At 40.3% G+C, this 23,275-nt stretch overlaps 1 protein-coding gene across 1 annotated transcript; it reads right to left on the reverse strand.

Moving 5' to 3' along the window:
• Window positions 1-416: 416 nt before the first annotated feature.
• mrps9 (mitochondrial ribosomal protein S9) lies at window positions 417-20,532 on the reverse strand. The gene is made up of 11 exons (XM_022221044.2): window positions 20,390-20,532; window positions 19,871-20,053; window positions 14,693-14,755; window positions 12,291-12,321; window positions 12,115-12,194; window positions 6,514-6,599; window positions 6,327-6,402; window positions 6,002-6,170; window positions 3,900-4,008; window positions 2,983-3,152; window positions 417-2,305 (listed from the first exon to the last, which is right to left on the reverse strand). Exons 1-11 carry the CDS (start codon window positions 20,486-20,488, stop codon window positions 2,214-2,216), a joined length of 1,158 nt encoding a protein of 385 aa, XP_022076736.1. The 5' UTR covers window positions 20,489-20,532; the 3' UTR covers window positions 417-2,213.
• Between the last annotated feature and the right edge of the window lie 2,743 nt (window positions 20,533-23,275).

Here is a 23,275-nt window from a genome sequence, read left to right on the forward strand (position 1 = left end):
TCCAATGTTCGGTTGGTAAGCAAACTGCAGTGGGTCCATGAGACTTAATTTTCACTCATGGATTGGCCTCCACAGAGTCCAGACCTCAGCCCCACTGAGAATCTTTGGGATGTCCTGAAGAAGACTTTGCTCAGCGGTCCGTCTCTCATATCATCAATATAAAATATTGGTGAAAAAATAAAGCATCTCTGCACAGAAATAAATGCTGTGACATTGAGGAAGTTTATTGAAATGATGTCACAGCGAACGAGTGCCATACTCAAAGCTAAAGGCAGTCCAACAAAATATTAGAGTGTGCGATTTTTTTTCGTTGGCTGGGCAGTGTATTTAGCTCCTGTCTTTGAAAGGTAGAATTTCCAAAACAATTTGGCAGAGAGGCGATGATGCAGGGGAAGAGGACAGGAACTCTTAAGCACTTCCACTGTACTTCAATCAATCATAGTTTATTTCCACAGCCCTTTACAACAGCCCAAAGGGTGACCAAAGTGCTTCACAATGAAAAACAAGACAATAACTTAAAGTTACTGTTAAAACAGGACAAACAATCACACTCAAACCTAGGGGCAAATTTAGAATAATCAATTAACCTCAGCACATATTCAGACTGTGGGAGGAAACCCACGCATGCACAAAGAGAACATGCAAACTCCATGCAGAAAGATACCAGGAAGGCCAGGTCACGAGCCAGGGATCTTCTAGCTACTTCCTTTGTGACGGCTTGTAAACGAAGTCAGGTGGGTGAGAAGGGGAACTGCAGTCTTGGGACTAAAAGAGTGACTTAAAAAAAAACACAAAAAAAACACCACCACATATGCAGGATTCCAAGCAGCAGTGACCCAATGAGAGACTTTTCCTATGATTTCAGAGTAGCAAAATATTATTTTTTTCTGCTTACATGCTATTTAGATTTGAGAAAGACTAAGCAAATAGAGAGAAAGCAGGGGCCCCCGGAAATAACGCTTCTTGGATCAGTCCTCCAGAACATCCAGTTGCCTTCTTCTGAAGCTCAGAGGATTACAATAACCTCGGTGACTGAGAAACACAAAAGTAGGCCAAATAGTCCTTTTTTTGGTGACTCACATTGTTTGCGTCTGGAGGCAAGATTGTCCCACAAAAGAACAGCTCAAAAATCAGTAATTTTTTTAAGTGACCCCCAGTTGCTTAAAATCTGGAACAATTACTTAAATTATGCTTTTAGCTGATAAGATGACGACAGTTTGAATAATATGAGTACATGTAAGACACTTGGGTAAAACTATCTTTGTTCTGCTCAGGACACCCACCTAGTGGAGACATCACAGTATATCCACCCAGCCTTGAGTTTCTTTCTTTTCTCTTCAGGTTCTGGGTCTTGCATTGTTCAGTAGTTTGTACCATCCATCCATTATCTATGCACTGCTAATCCTTATTAGGGTTGTGGGGGTCTGGAGTCTATCCCAGCTGACTTAGAGCAAAGTCAAAGAGTGTAGTCCGTTCCTTCATTTTGATGCAAGAAGTGGTATTTTGCATAGTTTTTTCATCCTGGACAGGTCCAGATCCATTAATACATTTTTGAGTAACGTTGCTAACAGAGAGACAGACAAACCAGACTAACCCTAACCCTAAAAACATGGTCAAAATCTTTTTTTTTTCCTGACTACTGAGAGTATTTTCTAATTTATGGGGTAATAGAAAACAATAATCCAAAATTGCCCATATAAAAAACAGCAATATGTGACAAAATAAAACAAGAATTCTGAAGGTGGCTTCATCCGATGCTCAGATTTGTTTTGGAAATGAATGAAAATGAGCGCATATTTTGATAGGTAATACCTTATTTGCATATTAAAACACTTTACCCTATTCAGTTAAACTCCAACAGTGAAATCAAAGAATGTTTAAAAAAGTATGCTATACAACAGTCAACATTACAACAAAAACACCTTTTTTTTATATGAAAACTTGTAATTTATTGATTGATTATTGAGATCAACAATATAATTTATTCATTCCTGATGACACTTCCCTCTGGTGGCTGAAGGGGCTCACTGCAGCTTGAGAACAGTGGCCATGGAAAAATACACAGTATTCACTTGGTTTCAAGAGTTTCAATAAACTAAGGAGGACACAAGTGACAGGCCTCTGGAGCAACAAACAGTCAGCTTTAAAAGGCCGCAAATGGAGACCAGAAGAGAAAGTTTGATATTTGAATTCAGGTGAGAACATTCTCCTCCTCAGCGTTTCTTCCAGGTGAATTTCCGTCGTGCTCCCTCTTGGCCCGGCTTCTTCCTCTCCCTCACTCTGGGGTCAGGGGTCAGCAGACCAGCTGGGGGGAAAAAAAATCATAAAAAAATAAGACAAAACACGGACAATTGCATCTCAATCCGTCTTTGTGTTATACATCACTTGTGAGGCAAATGTTCCCTGTGGTTCCCTAGATTTTTCAAAATATTTCAAAATTCGAGTCAATTTAGGGAGGACATTCACCTAGATATCTGTCCTGCTCTCCACTGCTTCTCCTCACTAAATAATTTCTCAATGACGAAGAAACTTCCTCTTAATTCTTGTCTGTTCCTGGTCTCTGTGACACTCGGCAGGTTCAGAATTATGAAGCTGTGGTCTTATCATCGAGGAAAGAATATACATTTTAGAATATTTGGTGTCAAACCTGCTGCTTTTATCCTTTAGTTAAACTGGACCTAGCTCCCACCTTGTCATGACCAAGTTGTGTTTATTGAGGTGACTTTAAAAAAAGAGGGAAACTGTGTAGGGTTTAGAGGGTTAAATTCAGAGGGATTTTCACACCACAGCCGAAACTTACTTACTGCAAAGGCAATAAGTTGATTTAAATATTCATGGTAAGGAAAATAATGGGAATAATAACAATACTCAAGACGAATTTCAGTTGTTTGGCTCCTATCAAAACAACACAGCAAAGCGCTCAAAGCAAAATGACAAAAGAAACAAAAACAAAGTCAGAAGCTGAGAGGTAAATCTGCCCACCTTGTCTCATCGTCTCCTGCTCTCCCTCAGACAGGAAGCTGAGCAGAGCCCGGGAAATGGCGAGGCGCAGCGCCCCCGCCTGGCTCGACCTGCCGCCGCCGCTCACGGTGCACTCCAGGTCGAAGCGCCCCAGCAAGTCCACGAACTGAAGCGGGAACATCAGCTGCTCTCTGAGAGTTGGAGGGGCATAAAAAGACGGGATGGGTGAGAGCGAAGGGGAAAATGACCAAGAGATGATAATAAAAAAAAAAAAAAAACTGGAGGTGAAAGAATGAAATGTGGTTGAATAGGCAGAGCAGGAGCGTGTGCTATTTAACAGATAGCGGTATCAACGGCGGAGGCTTAGCTAATTTAATGTCTGGTTGGGTGACTTTTCAGACAAGCATAGAGGATCCCGGCGCTGTGAAAAGCTTTCTTTTACAATCTCACCACCACATATTACAGAGTGGCTTCTGACTCAGCAGGAATAGGATGAGGCTGTGTGTGTGTGTGTGTGTGTGTGTGTGAAGAAGAAAGTGTCTGTGTTCTGGATGGCGTCTCAGGCTGAATGGCCTATGGCTGCTGACAAAGTCAATTGTCACCTCTCTGCTCCAATTACAGCCCATCCTTACACTGCGTGACAACACCAGCTCTGGACATTCACACACACACTGCAGCCACACACACACAGACACACAATCACTCAACTGTGTAATTAACTTACTACAAGGAGATAAATAATAAAAAAAAAAAACGAGGCGATGCTGTGGAGAGTGAAAAAGCTGCTTTTTTAATTTTTTGGTGGGTGTGTGTGGAGAGTAAAACACATCACGTCTTGCATTTTAAGGAAAGTGGTATCTGTGAATGAAGCAGCAGAGAGCCTGTGATGTGGAAAGCTTTATTTGTTCGCAGCGGAAACACTCATGCAGCTCTCCTACCTGTCTTGTAGCACGGGGAAGTACTGGAGGTATTCTTGGCCGTTGACGGTGATGCGACCAGAGCCGCCGTCTCGAAGCACGACTGACGAGTTAGACGTCTTCCTCCGACCTGAGAATGAAGCATGTTTAATCTTGAATTTGGATGTCTCTGAGCTTGCAACAGGAAGTCAGATAATCATCATTTCAGGACCTGAAATTCTATTTTTCTGTCCAATTTACCGTCATTTCTGTTCTCACCAAAGTAACTACAAAGTTTCCGAGACACATTTAGGTTCATTTGAAATAAAAATAGCCTGAATTACACCAATTTATCAGAATCAGAAGCCGTAGAAACAGAAAGATTCATCACAGTATCAACTTTCTGATGGTTCTACAAGAACTCATTTGTCACATGCTGCTCCACCAGGAAAACGATCCAAGTTCAAGCTTCAAATTGTGATAATTCCTCGAAATCACTTTCCACTATTCTACATGTCTCCCTCAAAAAAAAAAATCCCCCAAAACAGTCTGTACGCACTCACCAGATTCTTCAAAAAAACTAACATTTCTGCCCTCCTCAACACAACTGTGAAGACTCAGGTGTAACTAACTAAAAATTGTGGATTTTTTCAGTTGAGCTGCTGTCTCTATTGAAGCCAATTCAAAATATAAGTAAGTAGTTTGTGGAGTCACCTTTTGTTTCTTTCCAGTTTTGGTAACACCAGTGGATTCCTGGTAATATGCTGTATATGCAGATTCTAGGTTACACCAATTGTCTGTTTTGTCTTTTCTGATTTATGGCATTACAAGTGCACAGAAGATATTTTTGAGCTCTGAGCCCTGGTTGTACTACATCCACAGAGGTGCAGGGAGGCACAGTGGGTAAAAATGTGACACGAGGGGGGGGGGGGAGCTAATAAAGGAACTGAGGTAGACCACTTTCACTGCAAATCAAAATGGCAACAAAGAGATTCTATTCTACTCTATTCTCCCTGTAGATTCCCATTCTTCAGGAAACTATTTATTCAGGCAAATCTATGAGATTTCATTTACATCATAGATGGAAATAGCCACAGTGACATCACCCAGTGGTTTGTGGACCACTGTTTTGAAGTCTCAGGTCAAGAATCTGTTGCCCGTCTTGGTTTTATGGAGCCAGAAATAGTGAGTAAGCAGCAGATCTGATGGAGAACTTAAGGGTGCAACACGTTAAAGACTATTCTGCTATATTTTACTTTAAACCAGACCATCATTCATAAAGTGACTTCATTTTGTGCAAAAAGAGACTTGAAGCTAGTGATTGGGGTGATAAATTCAGTAGGAAAATGTCTACTGAGGTAAGAACAGGTGTGAACTAACCGAGACGTCACCCGTTGGTTTCAACGCCGAGAAAATGAAGCCCGGATTTTGCTACTTCCTGGTCGCCATTCTGGATTTTTTGGAGCCAGTGACGTAAAAAGCGTCATCAAACAGGCTGGACTGGAGAGCAACTCAGGGCAGGACCAGTCAATGGGACTGTCTATCAAGTATAGCCACGCCCCCTGATTCCGCCAACTTTAACGATTTATTTAAAATTCAGTATTGATTTATTTTAAGATCGGCCACCTGATCTCTCATTTTGACCATGAAAACTAACGGGAAAAAAAAAACGGAGCTGTAGAAAATCAGTCTATCAAATTGATTTTTTCCAAAAATGAATTGGGGTCTATGGAGCAAAAGCTTTTTGGAGCCAACCCTAGCGGATGGTGTGATATTGCAAGTTTTTGACACTTCCGGGTGGGCTTCAATTTTGGAGCCAGATGCTACGTCCATCTTTATATATAGTCTATGGGTGAGAACTCAACCAGAAGAGTTGCCCCCTGCTGGTGTTTAGAAAGAATGCACGTTTAAGTCACTTCCTCATTGGTTTCCCCTTCTATAGGAGACTGTATCCATCACTTATCGCGACACCGACACCCTCATAAAATACTAAATTTTTTCAGAAAACCAAAAAAATCTATCAATCTATCTATCCATCAATAACTTCTGTCAAAAAATGATCTAGACCATTATTTTAGGAAAGTGACGAATGGCTTGTAACTTTCGTGTATTTGAGAATAATCGCACCGCTGCTGTGAACCTACCATCTGAAGTGCTAAAGGCCACGCCTTTGTCATCCCTCTCTGGCACTGGCACCGACTGCTTCTTGGACTGAGCCTCCAGCGGCCGACGGTATTGCAGAACAAACTCCTCCTCCATGTTGCCGTAGGGCATGGACAGGAGACGCTCAATCAGCTGGATGAAACGATCGTACTGAAGAAAGGAACAGACAGGGGTCAGATTCTGCTGGACTCCTGGACACACAGGAGGTGCAGAAAGGAGATCCTATTCATCGGTGATTTTAATCAGTATTATTGGAGGATAGGGGAGTGGAAGGTGAGGACTGAAGAAACAACAGGTTGCACTTACATTATGTGAAGAGATGGTCTCCACCAACAACACCTCGAGTTCCTCCTTTGTGAACCACCTGCTCGTGTCGAGAGCGCTAATGGCGACAGAAAACATTTTCCAAAAACAAGATTATGCCAAAATAAGAAAGGCAAGGTGGATACACAGTTTGTTTTGTGGTAATAAAGACTTCCTTTTGCGCTCTTACATCGCTTTAGCGTCCTGGGAGAAGAGTCCTTTGGCTCTCAGACGATCTTGGTGCTTCTCTATGTTCAGGATTTTGCCGTACAATTCCTAAAACACACCAGCAACAATAACATTCAGCATTTGATGACTTTAAAATGCAAGGCTTACCCTATACACTAGTAGAAAAAGCATATTTCTACAGTCACATCGAGGTGGGAAAGCAGGATTGGGGGCGAGCACCCCTCTCTCTCCCCTCCCTCCCACCCGTAGCAGGAGCCGCCATGCAGAGCGAGCTAGCCATCCATAGGCTGGGTGGTGGCCCTGTCTAAATTGGCACTGTGCCTTGTGAGGTGGAAACCTTCCGAGAGTAGCCCTTCAGAGTCACATTTAGGACTGCACTGATTTAAAAATCCAGCTGAAGGTTTCTTCACCGTTGTGCTAAAGAAAAAATGCATTTAGATTTGCTGTGCGGCATTTTGGGGCACACTTTTCTCAGTCGTTTCATCTTTTCTCAGCTTATCAGTGATTGAATTCTTCATTAACTGGCGGCTCTAGCTACTGCCTCCAAACATCTTGTGAAGCTGAATTTATCAAAGAAGTCAAGACATCTGTAAGAATTCTAAATTTTAAGCGGATTTACATAAAAAAAATGTAGACAATATTATCACAATTTATGATAAAGAGAAAAAAAATTCTACTAAATGACTTGACACAGCCCTGAAATCTTCTGGTGTACATTTGTTATTTTGTAATATTGTTCCAAAAGCCAGGAAAATGAAGATGGACATTTTTCACCGCAATATAAAGTCCTGCACCTTTTGGAAACAGCACAGATAGAAGTCAAAATGTCATTTATAAAGCTGTAGATCCTAAAAAAAACTCAAATTGCTTTTATTTTACTAAAGTTAAAAAACCCTTGAAGATTTTATGCACTTCAGATAATTTACCCACATTTTTTGTTTGTTTTCATCCTTGCCTCCAATCTGCTCTGTAGCTGAACCGCTGATTTGTCATTCAAAATCTCTTGATAGCACAGAATTTTGTGATCTTTTTTTCCCAGAATCTTAGTGCAAATGGCTTAGTTTTGGAAAATTTTTAAATTAACAAGTAGACAAACACGATTTTGATGAAACATGATAACTTTAAGATTCAATTTGATTCTATTTTTAAATGGAATGACATGAGTAGTTTGAGGACCAACAGAAAGTTGAAAATCTGGCAATTATTTCTGTCTTGCTATAATAAAACGCACAATTTCGCACATTTTTAAACGATAACACACCTTTCCAATCTGTTGCAAGTTTGATGGTTCTGAAGTTTAATCATTGTTTATTTTTGCTCCTCCAATAACATATAGTATGTCGTGCTGCTAAACACTATAAAAGTCTTCACTGATGTTGGTTTTCATTTCAGTTTTGCCGTAATGTTTGGAAAATATGATAGAGCTGGCTTATACAAACTTATCAGATTAATTCATGTATCATAATTCATATATTCCACTCTGATCTGACCCAGGCGCCTGTGCTGTATATGTATTTGGCCTCGAGTGAAGCTGGAAGGGAACCTGCTGGAGCAAACACGTGAAATTAAATAAATGACAGGACAGTTTGGGGGCTCACTCATCACCAGATCGACGTCGTATTGAGGATAACCTGGGGGGAGTGTGTCATGGCGATGGGCACAGACAGACAGAAAAGCCGGGAGAGGGTGGGCATGCCGGTCACGTCCCCGAAGGCAGGCGCCCCCCCTCCAACCTCAGCCACCCGGCGCCTGGGTGAGAACTCATTTCCCCGTCAATTATTCACCAGATGTTTGTTTAATTCCTTCTTGATAGAGTGTGCCTAATCCGCTGCCACTCTGACCAGCCACAGAGGGGGGTGCGGGAGGAGGCGGAGAAGGGGGCACGAAAAAAAGAAGCAAACATCAAGCAAAAACCAATTTTCTTTGCCAAAAAAAAAGCGTAATAGAAAATCAGAAAAAAAGAAGGCAGTGGGAGAGGAGGGAGGCTTGGATAAGGGGCTTGAGTTACACGTTTGCAAACATTGGGTTCTACAATGGCGAGGAATAATTCGCATGGATTGGTGGGATGAAAGGAGAGGAGAGGGCCGGTATCTGGATACATTTAAGTCGAGGCTGTTACAGAGACAGACAGCTTGAGCGCCACTCTTTCTATTCAATAAGTGATCTTTATATGCACGGCAAGACCCTCAGGTTCAGAGCTTTAGCTATAAGAGGAAGAGGAATACCCTCGAGTGCTAGCTAATTTAACCAAAAGGCAATGGGAAAGTGGCGCCTGTGGATTTGCTTTGCAGGTTTCGATGAGGCTAATGTGAAAGGGGAAGGTGTGTTTTCAGGTTCCCCAGGGTTGTGGCCATAAAGGGCTCGGCGGAGCAGCGAGCAGGTTAATGTACCGCGCTGGCTGAGCCCGACAACAGCCGAGAGGAGAGCAGCCGAGCAGGGAGGCTGCTTTACACGCCGCTGCCCCCTCCTGGCAACACTCCCGAGGTGTGAGAGACGGCTGGTGATAACGGCGAAAAATAAAGGAGGGGGGGGGATTTTTTTTGGAATGGACACAGGATGGGAAAGAGTGAATGATGAAAAACAGAAGCAAAACACGAGGGTGAAGGAGAGTGATTGAGCCTGCAATCATGCAGACAGGCAGCACGAGCTCTCAGACATGTCTGACATACCTATTTAAACCAACAGCAGGGGGTGCAGATTGTGGCTGCAGGGCACAATAGTGTGCATGTGTGTGTGAGAGAAGTGTGAGCTCGCACCAGTATTCAGTGTTATAGATACAGACACACGCCTCTTGTGTATGAAACGTCTTTGAACAAGGTCAAGGGAACACGGGAAGGAAGCAGTTGAGAGTGTTAAAAGAGAACAGAGGAAGGTTTGCTCAGAGGGAAGGAGCGGTGTGAACGTTTTAGTTGCTCCCCAGGCCTTCCTCAGGGACTCGGCTCCCCCCTCCTCCCCTAGCCGACCTGCTCTGCCACGCCCCACTTCCCTCCAAATCCTCATGGAGGAGTTGCTCCTCGTGGCAGGACAAAGCCAGACATGCCACACCTTGGACACAAAACCCTCAGACCAATGTGCACGATTCATTTTTCTCCAGCTTAACCCTACACATGTTACTCTTTCCTTAAAATTGGTATATTATAGGAATATCCACTTTGTTTTGCTGTTGTTTACCTTTTGCAGTCTTGCCACACCTCTACCGTACAATGCTTCCTGGTTAGACTCATGTCTGACTTCATCCTGACTTGCTCTGGCGTCACAGTGTGGTTGGAAAAGTTGTGACATCAAGGTGGCTGCAGCTTCTTTCCAGCCTCAGGGCATGACGGAAGAAGTTGATTGGTTCAAATGTTGCTCCAACAATATGACGTCGAATCGAAACTTTGCATTGAGTCGAGTTGAAGTGATAAAGACTTTTTCTGGCTGATTCTGTTAAGGTAAATGTGTGGTGGATGGCGCTGAGAGGCTGGATATATTCAGATTACAGATCACAAATTACATACCGATTGAATTCATCTATTTCCTGAAGTATTTATCAACACGAAAAGTTTATGAAGCATTCTTAAAATATCTTCCGTACAGATGTTTCAACCCTGACAATCTAAATATCTGACAGATCAGTAATAAAAGCTACCATCTTGTATTTCATTTCACTGTATTTACTATTTATTGACCTGTGTGGTGATTTACTTACAGCACAAAACTGATCTGCTGCTGATTTACATGAGCAAAGATGGCCTGTATACCATGGCAACCTGTCATAATTAAAACTACTGTGGACTGCATACAAAGCGCCATGAGAGTCTGAAAAAATTCTAATAAATGGAAGTGTTTCTGTAGCTTCCAGTAACAGACTGAAGGCTGCTTTAAACTTGCTTGCTGCTGCCTCCTCCTGTCATCTGCTTATCCGGCAACAAGGGCTTTTTGTTTTAAAACTGCGTCTGTGTTGTTGCCTTCTTAAAATGGCAGAAAATTCTGTCTAATTTTGCTTAACATTTCCCACGGGTGCTTTGTATTGCATTCAATTGCCTTCAACTCAGTACACAAGGTAGTATTGATGGTAAACAAAAAGGAATGGGCATGTGGAGTATTTGTAGGGCAACGGTCAATAAACATAAAATGAACTTTATCCACTGTTGTTATTTATACGTGAAAATGAGGTTTTGAGATCAGCATCACTACAATTTCTATTCCTTCAGCATTAAGCGCCTTTTAGACATGCACTCCTGTCACTTAAAGTCATTTCATTGACTTTGCTCTACAATGTCACATCAATTACAGACTTAAATGTCCATAAAAATAAAACTTTTCTGTCATGAAGACAGACTGTAACTGGTCAGATTCATGAGACTTGACAATAATAATCATATCAAACATGATCAGGAACTAAAGTTTAGTTTGTTGCTTTCAGCTGTTTGTAGGAACTGTTCCTCTGAGTTTAATAAATACCTGCAGCATACGACAGCAGCAGGACCACAGAATTTTCATTTGGGCTATAAGTTATTTGGTCAATTTGACGCATTTGAGATTAGTTCACACTTAGTCTTGTTACTTTAGACTGTTACTTGTGCATTACTGTATACTATACATTGCTGATCTGACAGTTTTGCAAAGAAGAATGAGGGAAAATTGCAGTGTTGAGATGCTGCAATTGTGACCAAAAGTGCATCTATTAAATACCAACTTGAAGCGAGTTAAAATTAAAAAAAAAATTTAAAAATCAGGCAATTACCTGTTTTGTATTTCATACTTCTAATTAATTGACGTTAATGTACATAAATCTGCTTCCACTTTGACTTTTTTTGGGGTAAATTCTTGTCTGAAAATTCTAAATATATTAACCACGTGAGAGGCAACAAAAGGGGGTGATGTTTTCAGAGTCATGTACAACTGATCTCAAACAGAAGAATTTCTACATCAGATGTCGTAGCCCACACACAACCCTGATCTCATCTTCATGGTGTCAGTGTGCTGTCACATGAAGAAGACACTGAGACTGAACTGAGAAAAAAAATGCAAACAAGAGATAAAAAAAAAAAAAGATTACTGCTGTTATGCTTGAATTTGTAAGCATCCTCACTTCACCTTTAGTGCCACAACCTTTTCTACAGCATGGCTATGATATATTTTCTTTAGCATCAAGAAACGCTGCACCTTTATGGAACATCAACGCGCGATTATCTGAAATTCTGTGACAGTATCAGTATCAGTAAAACAAGCAACTCCACCTTCCTGTCGGCCACTTCTGTAGCACAGACAGAGGCAGGTTCTCTCCAGTGATTCACTCTTTAAGCTGGACTACCTCTGACCTCACACTCCTGCTCATCCGACTCCTTTTCCCTCTGTCTCACCTTCCTCTAATCTCCCACCTCTCTCTCACCCCGGCTCCATTCGTCTGTGTGGAAAAGAGGATCTGACGCTGCCTCTCCTCGGGGACAGCGCCGTCTTCTCTCAACTCACTCTGCCTGAATAGGATATGACCCGAGGGTGCGGGAGGCAGGGAGGGAGCAGGTGAGGAAGAGATCCGAGCGAGATGAAGGTTAAAAAAAACAAAAAAAAAAAAACCCGACAGCGCTGCTTTACTGCTTCACCTGCTTGCGGTACTCACATGCATGAGGGAGTAGTAGGACTGTTTGCCGGTGTAAAACAAGAAGTGGAAAGGCCGTCCGTCTGCTCCCCACTGGACAGCTTCGTGGAGAGGAAAGAAAATCAGCTGTGGAGCAGTTCGGCAATTTTTGGCGACATTCAGAGTAGTAAAAACATAATCAGGAGTGCACGACATACCTCTCTGCTTTGGAAATATCTCCTCAGGATGCTGAAAATGAAAACAGACAAGATTTTGAGTGAAGTCAAGTAAAGCAGGCGTGACATTGGTTTGTGACTGAGGAGGAATCTGAGGGCTCCTGTTAACTTCAGCCAACCTCTTGTAAATACTACAACCTTCTTGGAAACATTGCATTGTGTAGCGGTTGTGGCAGGCTTTCTCTCTTGTTTTTACTTGAGGAAAGAAATGAGAATTCCATTTCTACTTTCCTTTTGGCAAGGTTAAGTTAGGTTACTCCTTTCTTTTGGTTTGGCTTGTTCCTTTGCTTAACCCTCTCTGAATTGTCAAAAGAAAACTGCTTGTGTCTGAAAGCAGTAGCTGTTTGTCCCTCAGGTCATCGTGACAATTACTGGGGTTACTCAAAACCGAAGGGAACCGGGCTGTTTCAGTTACTGCACCCAGATTCCACACTAAAACCTGCCTCACCATTTGCAATTTTCAATCAAACTTAAAGACTTTTCCCCTGTTTTAAGTTTTTCTTCAGGCTGCCTAATCGTGTCCACTCTTAGTTCCTTTTATCACCCTGCTGTTTTGCATTGATCGGCTGCCTGGTTTTACTGACTTTGCTGTTTTACGTTTCTTTTGACTTAGTTTTTCTTCCTTAACTTTTCTGCCATGTTTGTATTCTCCTCATTGCACTTCTATGCCACTATTGCATAAAATTAAGCTGTGTTTTGTCCCCTCTGACCTCTCTGTAGGTATCTATAGGCGCTTTTCCATTAGTATCTACTCAGCTCAACTCTACTTGACCCAACTCAGTTTTGGTTGTTTTCCATTACAACTGCGTACTACCTCATCATGGATGGAGTCATCATAACACGGCGGCCCGGAAGTCCCTTAACGCCATTTATACGTGACACAAATGCAGCACAAAAATGGAGGATATCAAGCCGATAACATACCTGCTGTTTGGTCTATGGCTTTTTGTCAGATATTCAAATTTTGCCAAGTTCCGCGAAGAGCAACGCGCACCGTTGTTGCCATTTTTTTATTTTTTTAAATAGCGGGTTTAGTTTTTGCGAAGTCGATTTGGAAAATCATGAGTTGCTCTCGTGTGTTGTCACTCCCTGTCCAATCAGTGGCCTGCACTCTGTAGACATCACATTATCAGCTCGCTTGGAACCCCGGCCGAGTAGGCACTAAAACAGTACCTGGTACCCGGTAATACATCCAAATGGAAAACCTCACAAACCGAATAGAGTCGAGCCGAGTTGGTACTAGTGGAAAAGCTCCATATGGCTCCAGAGTTGCACATGTCTGATCTGAAGTTAATGTAATGAAGTTTTTTTGGTGTCCATTTCTCTTTGCTCCCCTGTACTCTCTTTCATTTTTCCTCAACGCAACTGGTCGAGGCAGACAACTGCCCAACCAGAGCCTGGTTCTGTAGGAGGTCTCTTTCTGGGGAAAAAAAAGGGAGTTCCTCCTCTTCAGTCTAACAAAATGCTGTTTAAAAGGAAATCCTGGTTCTTTCTCTCTCTCTATTACTGCAAGATCTTGACTTCAACATCTAACACAGTAAATATGTATTAGATAGATAATGACAATCTTGTGTCTTAAATGGAAAGCAATTTAGGTCAACCTCTATTGTTTTAAAAGCGCTGTCTACTTACTGAAGCCTAACAAGCTATACAGTCTTAGTGTGGACTTCAGCTGTGAGCAGTTCTACCAAACACTGATTCCACCCAATGAGTTCTTGTACTTTAAAGCTCCAAAGTTGCAAAAACAGTCAATTGGTCACAAAGATCCAAATAATACAGTAAAAGTCAAAAAAATGAACACAGCCGTGGGATAACAACTAGAGAAATACAGGAAAGCGGTTAATTATTGTCCTGTTAGTCATCATTAAAGCAAATTCAAATACTAAATTCCTCTAATAGGCTAAATTTTAGAAAAGACTACACACCACTGCTCAAACACAGTATGCATGTGATGCAATTGTTTATGTAGAGAGCAGCTGAAACTTTATCTTAGGGATACTAGCGCCAAACCTCTTTCAAAATGATGCTTTATGTACACTACCAGTCAAAAGTTTGGACACATCTTCTCATTCAGCGGTTTAATCATTTTCTAAATTGTAGATTAATACCGTAGACATCAAAATTCTAACAGAATATATATGGAATTGTGTTGTAAAGAAAAAATGTTAATCACCAGAATTAATCTACATTGTAGATAGGAATACAAATAAATAAAAAATGTTAACTTATAACGCTTTTAATGGAAGTCGGTGACAAAGGCTCGTAACACAGATAACAAATGTTACACCAGCCAATAAAACTCTATTATGTATGAATCTGTGGCCTTTTATCTTTAGTTCAGATAGTTGCACTTCAAACTGGTAAGCTTGGACTCAGAGCCTTACCTTCATGAGAGGCCGAGCTTTCTTCTCAAACAGGCCAGAGGGAAAGAGGTAGGCGATGCTTCTCTGCCGGAGAGAGAGAGAGAGGGGGGAAATATTAATAAACAAAAAAAGAGATGGCAGTTTGAGAGGTGACGACGCTGAAATGTCCGAACAACAGAGGTCACGCCAACGGAACAGCGGTGAAAGTGACAGAAGAAGAGGCACAAGCTGCTTGCGGGTTCAAGAAAAGGCGAGCGAGTTGTGTGTGTGTGTGTGTGTGTGTGTGTGTGTGTGTGTGTGTGTGTGTGTGTGTGTGTGTGTGTGTTACTGTGGAGTTAGAGGAGAAAACAAGCAGAAAAAGGCACAAGTTTTTGGCTTTGTTGACAGTGAGCAGAGGACACTGTGGACGTCCAACAGTTCACTCCAAGTTCATCCTCTGCTGTGTGTGTTTGTCGGTGTTATTAGCAGGGCTACAGATGGCACTGTAGATGTGTGTGTGAGAGAAGAGAGGCAGACAAGAAGTGTGCTGGCCCCGCCACACTCATCAAGACAGCCTGTTCATCTCTCTCCCTCCATCCCGCCATCTCTCCACTCCTCGTCCTCTTTTTTCCTCCTCTCTGTGTCGGTTCAATTAGTGAGGCAGCAGGTGCTGCGCGGAGGGAGCAGGTTGCTGCCTTTAAGGTTGTCAAAACGACGGAAAGCAGCAAGAAAAGGGCCAGTCGAGGGAAATGTACGTGTGAAGGCGTGAGAGGCAGGAAGAGGAACTGAGGGGAAGTTAAAGGGGGGTAATAAAAAGGAGAGGTAAAGGGAAAGACAGGCAGAGAGAAGCAGGCAACAGATGAAGACACACCTCCCCAGAGAGTCGACACAATATGGGGGAGATCCCCGAGGGGCGACGACAGAGCGACAGAGGAAGAAAGCGGAGGAGCGACAGTCTAGCTGTCACCTGTACAAGTGAGCAGAGTCACAGCGCAGCAGGGTGTCAACTTTTACAAATTTCAACGACACGGAAACGATGGAGCTACAACAGGACAGCAGACAAAAAAAAAAAAATCAAGCTGTGTAAACTTCTTCTAAACCTACAAACCTTATTTTTAAATTTTGAAACAATAAACAGAAATTAGAGACATATTTTTAAGCCCCAGCTTAATGAATGTGAAGACTTGCTGCTTTTCTTTCTTTCTTTTACATGACAGAAAACCTACATTAAGATTTCTGACGTCTGCTCAGTAGGCCTGAATGATCAATGGACTGAAAATTGCAATTTGAAACCGGTGTGCCCACGATCTACCAAATTCATGCCATCCTCCTTGTGTGATATTTAGGGAGAGACCGATATGGATTTTTTTAGGGCCGATACAGATTTTTTTCCATCACCCTTAGCCGATGGCCGATTGTCCTGAGCCGATATTTGGGGCCGATATTGCTTTTGCTCCTTCAATTTAAATAAAAAAAATGACAATGATGATAAATATTACAGGTCTCAAGTTGAAAATAAGAAAAATTTATTGAACAGTAAAAAAAATATTCAACAGCTTTGTTCAACTTCACCACACACTTTCAAATGAACAAAAAGTGTTTGGTGCTTTTAATTATTCAAGCAATGTTTACAAAATAAAATAAAACAAATATTTAGGCATCATTAAAACAATTCATGCCAGGGAAAAATAAATTGGAGAACTCACGCGTGCATCGGCCGATGCCGATACAAGTAAAAAAAACTCAAATATCGGCCTGATATATCGGCCGGCTGATGTTTCGCTCTATCCTTAGTGACAATCTCACTTTTTATGGTGTCTTATCAAAATGGTCCATCATGTACTGAATCTATTACACTGAATACTGAACTGAAGCTTGGCCTTTCAAAATTACACTGGAAATCAAATTGCAGTAAAAAAAAATGAACCCACCTTGTGAGATTTTATAGATTAAACAATTACCTAATAATTCAAAATACTAATCAAAATTGGTATTTATATCCCCAATTTCTAGTCGCACAGAGATGTACTGTTCTTTACAAGATTAGGATTAGGATTACCGTTATCTTAATAAACTGAAATACTCAGCACAGTTTCCAAGAATCAAAATAAATTATTTACTTAGTCCACAATTGAAAGTAGGAAGATAACCAGATAAAAATTAACTACTGTACATAAAATAGAAACTCTTTCATTTAATGAATCAGTCGCTTCAGAATTCAGTCTGGAATGAACAAGCACTTTGTAAACCACACCTTCATGGGAATTTTTCAACAATTAAACAAAAAAAATCTACATAATATTCAAGGAATTCAGATCTCACACTCCTTTGAGCTACGCAGATGATATTTTATAAGTGACCTCAAATAATGATTAGCCACATCTCAAGTCAATCATTTATTATAAAAATCATCAAAAAACAGTAGAAATTCCCATCACAATTCACATAAATGTGGGGTATCATCATCAGAAGATATCGTGTGACAACAGTTGTTCATCTAACTGTTTCAGCACCAGTTTAAAAGCAGAAAACTTTACTCGAACTTTGACTGAAACTGTTGGCAATTTTTGTGTGAGCAGATGGTGCAGTCATGAGTTCTGACAAAAAGATATTTTCAGATACATTTAAAAATTTAACAGGTGATAGGAGTCCAAAATATTTCACAGTTTTGTTTTCGATAGCCACACCAGACGTTTACGGGTCTTTGTGGGTCTGTGGGCAGTGTTAATTTCTCCCCCTGGCTGTAAACATCCTTTTTGATTCTTCCTGGGTCTTTATCACCGTCACACCTGAGGAGTCTGGACTCCACACCAGAGCGGACGGATTTATCAGCTGCCCCACTTCGCACCTCTCCAGTCCTCCCAAATTTTCCTCTTTCCCTCCACACATCTGAGTTTGGGCTGCTAGCCGTCGCTTTGGCTTTCACAGCCTGGCGCCCACAGCTCTCTTCATTATTTGTGAGGGGCGCTGGGGACCGGGCGAGGGACGAGTGGGAAATCGAGCTAAATGGCTGGAGAGGTGAGGGCTAACGCGCTGCCAAAATCACAAATAAGCATGCGGGTGTGTGTTTGAGGGCGTCGCTAATATCAATGATGCAGCGGATTAGCCGGAGGTGGCCACACCTGCCTGCTGTCTGTGGAGTCCACTGATGCTAACGATGATGATGATGAGAAGACTTTTTAAATAAATCCCTTGTCCGAAGACTGAACAGGAAACAAACTCCTGCAACAACGACAGCTCTGGAGCTCCCTTTTCCGCACAGTAAGGCAATAAAATGATTTACTCTGCTTCGTAGTTAAACAGATGTTGGACGTTGGCTTTCCTCCACTACAACAATAACAGCAACAAATTCTACTCAGCAACATCATTAAAAAAAATCCTACATTTCTTGCTGCCATCAAATACCACGAAAGAACCAATATGCTAGTCCTCAGGCTCTCACAAATCTAGTTTAATTTTCCAAAAAAGGTTCAACAGCTTTATATATTTAATTTTAGGTTTAAAGAATGTTACTCAAACAGCAGTAAAATCTGGGTTTGTTGGGGACACTTTAAAGCAGCGGACTAAAGCACACTGAGTGTTCTAGTGAGTGTTTGGGCAGCAGGACAGTGCATTTAGGACTGGGTTAAAGTAAACTACAGGTTCTGTCAACTACATAACTGACTATAAGAAATGGGTTTATCTTTGAAACTGACACTTTGACCTTTCAGCTAAAAAATGCTATTTAAAGTGTCTGTATATCATACCATCTGGCTGCTAAATATCACCATCTCAGTGTCTGTTGGCAATTTAAATTAACATTTAGCATGCCAGCAAACCTACAATAAATGTAAGTCCTTTTCAGACATGAGATAAACGAGTGATGGCATTCTTTCATTCAGAGATTAGTCACTTTAATGTCAACAGTTTCTCACAGCTTCATTCATATAAATCCACAACAGTGATGGAAAGAAGCATGAGATAGCTGGAATAAATGGGGATTGAACAGTACATCAAGTGATATACAGTACATGATATGAAAGTAGTTGAAGAAGTTAATGCTGTTGATCGATGCGCATAAATGTGCACAACTTTTACACTTTCATATGGATTTTGTTGCTGTCTGACACTGCCAGTATGTAATAAACTCATAGAAAAGACACAAAAAGCATAAACTGAACCTATGCTCCCATAAATGTTCAGGATTTGTTGTCTAATTAATTACTTTTGAAATCACCTCAGGGCAAAGCGTTGTCACCCAAAACAACTGTCTAACCCGAGATTTTTACTCAAACTTCCACCATACTCCAAAACACACAAGAAGTGGGGAAAGATATGACTCTAGACCAAAATGTAAGACACTAGTGAGTCAAATGCTATTAATCTTTCCCATTTTGTTGGCATGCATGCTGTCTATTTCCAAAAACATTCAGTAACAAACTTTCTGTGTCACATGGGCTACAGGCCAAATTACATTAGTGATATATTTCTCTGGGAATTTCCCTCTAGAATCCAAGTACAGAAGTACAGACTCTCTTGTCAAAGTTTTATTCTTTTGCCTTTATATTTACTTGATAGGCACAGTCATGGGGCAGACAGGAGGGGGAAGACATGCAGTGGAGGGCTGTGAGCTGGAATTGAACTCAGACCACTGCGTACATTTGTTGCTCACTCAACCAGCTGAGCTACCTGGGTTCCCTAGCACGGCAGTTTCTATTTATGCTCAGATCACATCTTGCGTTGATTGCTGCAGTCAAGTTGCTTCCAAAAAACATCTTGTCAGCTCCAAAACATTCACAATTCCACTGTTAGAATAATCACTGGACCACATTACACCTTTCCTCACTCCTCATCTCCACTGGCTTTATGTTTAGCAACAGATGCATTACAAGGCTCTGCAGCTCACTTTCAAATTCCGTCTGCCCTACACCTCTGCCCATACTAAAAGATCTTCTTTAGCTGCCGTGCTGTCTGTCCCAAATTTTGGAGTCAACACCACGGCTGTCAGAGCCTTCGGCTGCTTTGCACCATAACTTTCAAACTGCGACACATCCTTCAGCTGGACTCAACTGCACATCACAACTGAATAGCATACTCATTCTAACTCAGCTGTAACCTGCTCATGTCAGATCCACTCTGATCGTAGTCATGATGCTTACCTATTTTCTTATGATGCCCAATGCTTAGCAACATGTCCTTGAATGTTTTGAAACCCACATTAAGCACTGTGTCCTAACTTACATCTATGTCCTCCTGGGTGAAGTTCTCAGGGTCTTCTCCCATCATGTTGGCCAGGTGTCGTTTCCCGATGTCAAATTCCTCCACCTGCTTCTGAATGAACTCCACTGTGAACTTCTCTGGCCCTGCAGCTGCCAGGTTCTTCTTGAGGAGGGCAGTGCTCACACATATCTGCCTCCTCAGCACCTAAGGTCGAGGAGAAGCGCTGTCACTTTAAGATATGCAACACCATGGTAACTCGCTAAATACCCGGAGCAGCATGTTTGAGCAGCCGAATTGTAGATAAGTGTACAGTCATTTAGATTGGTGCATCTCATAGATCCCCACGCCACGATAAAACTAAAAGTGACGTAAACGATTTCTTATTTTAAAGATCCATCAACTCAGCTTCGGCTAACAGACGCTACAAGAGGATGCTAGCTCAAGGACGTCAGTAGTATGGCGTCGTAGGTAATTTACGTCCAACCACGTTAGTTTAAAACGTTGAACTGGTTAATTTATTAAATAAAAAACATTATTTACCTGCCGGCTTAACTGCGACGTGACTGTGTTTATATTCGAACTGCAATTACCACATTTCCCAAGTAAAGAGCCCACGGTTCGCACACAGGACGCCGCCATGTTTGGTGACAGCGGTGACGTCCACAGCGGATGTTGGTACACGTCAGAGACACGTGATAGATCAACATGAACTGCAACTTACTATTCATTTTTTTAAAGGAAGCTATAAATCTATAATTATTATTTATACAGTATATTTTTACGGGTCATTCCTACTATTTGGTGCCATTTCGGCCTTGTTTAATCTATTTAAAAAATGTTAAAATTTCCAATTTTTTCGTCTTTTATCTGAAGGATTACTTATCAAACTATAAGAAAACTATATTGGTCCAGCGCAGGATATCAATAATCTAATATTTTTACCAAATTCTTTGCATGTGACAGACGGCAAATTTTCACCCTGTTACGGGACATTCTCACATCTATTACACTATGTTTCCAAACCACTCTAGCTATAATAATTACATTTAGTAAGAGCTAAAATGTCCCTTAATTTACCCTTGAAATATCTATTTTGAGAAATATTAACAAAGAAGTATATGTACAAAAAATGTGCTCGATTGTAAGGCACAACACAATTTGAACACATTTCTTTTCAATTTTAAGATAATTTCAATGGAATCTGCATTTATTTATTTTTTTTAGTGATTTCGTTATACTAATTAGAAACTGCAAGTAAACACAAAGACATGCTTAATATTTCAGACTTTTTATCTAATTCTCATCAAAAAATAATAAGGTAACAGGGTGGACAGACAAGTAACAGGGTGGACAAGACGTCACAGAATAGACCTAATATTTGAGAACAAAATTTTATTTAAAAAAGTAAATTTATTTAACCTTTACATAAACATTAAAATTATTTTTAAAAAATACTTCCAACAAATAAATAAAAATATCATTAACTCGTCATATGAAAAAACATCAAAAATTTCATTAGCATCAGCTTTACATACGAATTCACTGAACAATATAATTGATTAACAATTAGAAATTCATTCAATAATTTAAAAAAGGAAATTCATTCAATAGATAAAACAGAAATTTGATCAGTAATTAATGATAGGAAATTCATTCAATAATTAAAAGCAAGAAATCAGTTCAATAATTAACAACTGTAAATTATTTACTGATCACATAACCAAATCTTGAAAAAATAATCAATTTATAACCAAAAATAATAATAGAAGACAACATATGCTGAAGAAAGATGTTTATCCACCTCTGTTATGTCCACCCTGTTACTGTGTGTCCACCCTGTTACTCTACAAAACGGTAACAGGGTGGACGGTAACAGGGGGGACATTTAATGCTAAAGCTATCCCTTACTGCTAATGTGATGAAAAACAAACTAGCACTTAGTGACAACCAAGGAAGATTTTTAACATATTTATTAACCATATTTTTGAAATTACCAAAAAATATAATTTTCTGCTATAAAACAGGGTAACAGGGTGGACATCTTATGCTTTACCACGTCAGTCAAGCATTCTAAAACACTTAAAAAAGGTTGTTTAAAGAGAGGTACTTTCTTTGCTTCCAGTAGTTTGATTTTCCCTCCAAAAGTGTAAGCTACTTCCTGTATCATGTGACTAGATGATGTATTGGGAGGGCGTGTGGAGAGATCTTTGTATCAAAGTAACAGGGTGGACAGTTGACTCAGGGACACAACATATTTTGAATATTTTAAGCAGTAAAAATGTATAAATAACAAAAAATAACATTTGGGGAGGTAGATTATAAACGAAGCTGTGCAACAATAGTGAAAAGTGTTGGGTTTATTTTATTACTATTACTTTTATATGTATTTTTAATTGAGCAAACATGATTTGGGACATGGGAATTTGGCCTACTTATCCAAAAATAAGGGTAATAGTTTAAAATTGAAATATTCCTGCATACATATCATTGTATATTATGGTAGAGAACTGTTAACCATATAAGCCAGGCTTTTGAAAATTAGTATTAGGACATTTTTACCAAAAATATACAATGCTCTGTCATGGGGACTCAAATGGCACCAAATAGTAGGAATGACCCATATAGTGTGTGTGTTTTGTTTAATTTCTGTTATGTTTAGACTGGAACAAATCTAGACTGTATTAAATTACTGTGAAAATACAGACCAATTCTAACAGTTTTGTACTGTTTATCCAAAATATGCTTTAAAAATGGTAAAAACTTGTGGGGTTTTTTTCGAGCCAAAAACATGAATGGCCATTTGTAAAAACTGAATTATGTGTGAACTAAACAAAGCATTTTCACAAAACAGTTCACAAAGCTCTATTTAGGCAACTAATATTATTGAACTACACAGATTATTTGCAATAGGACTTGTTTGCTGTTTGTTGTTTGTTTGTTTTTAATTTAACATTAAATTAAACTACTTTTGCCTTGACTTCTAAGTACATCTCAATTCTGCATCCAAATTATTTAAGCGGCATTGCTGTGTATGGTATGTGTCTGCATTTTGCAGTAGTGTTTATACATTTTCAAGGGAAAATCCTACTGTTAAAATGAATGTATATTAGAGCAGCACCACTATGGAAATACTGTATATAAGTGAGATGTCCAGTTATAGTGTTAAACAGGAAGCTTCATATTCTGTAATCAATTATACAGTAATTATCTGCACATTTGTATAAATTATAATTATAACACCGTAAAGATTTTTTTACAGTGTACATTATCAAACATTGACTTCTGAGATAATACAGCTGAAATGGAAAGAAAATGTTGACATTGTTCAGATGAAAAGAAAAGTTGCTAAAAATCTCTTCCAACTAAATGGAAAGAAAAGGAAAAAGAAGAGCAAAAAACTGGATAATCAATGCCACATGACAGCAG

This window comes from Acanthochromis polyacanthus, chromosome 22 (assembly GCF_021347895.1).
Source record: "Acanthochromis polyacanthus isolate Apoly-LR-REF ecotype Palm Island chromosome 22, KAUST_Apoly_ChrSc, whole genome shotgun sequence".
In the NCBI taxonomy this organism is placed as follows: domain Eukaryota; kingdom Metazoa; phylum Chordata; class Actinopteri; family Pomacentridae; genus Acanthochromis; species Acanthochromis polyacanthus.

Excerpts from the sequence above, each read along its gene's own strand:
- mrps9 (XM_022221044.2), bottom strand. The coding sequence starts at position 20,488 with ATGGCGGCGTCCTGTGTGCGAACCGTGGGCTCTTTACTTGGGAAATGT. Across the intron at positions 20,054-20,389 it reads CGTCGCAGTTAAGCCGGCAG|GTGCTGAGGAGGCAGATATG; the intron begins GTAAATAATGTT and ends CCTCGACCTTAG. Across the intron at positions 4,009-6,001 it reads GGCCTTTAGCACTTCAGATG|GTCGGAGGAAGACGTCTAAC; the intron begins GTAGGTTCACAG and ends CTTCATTCTCAG.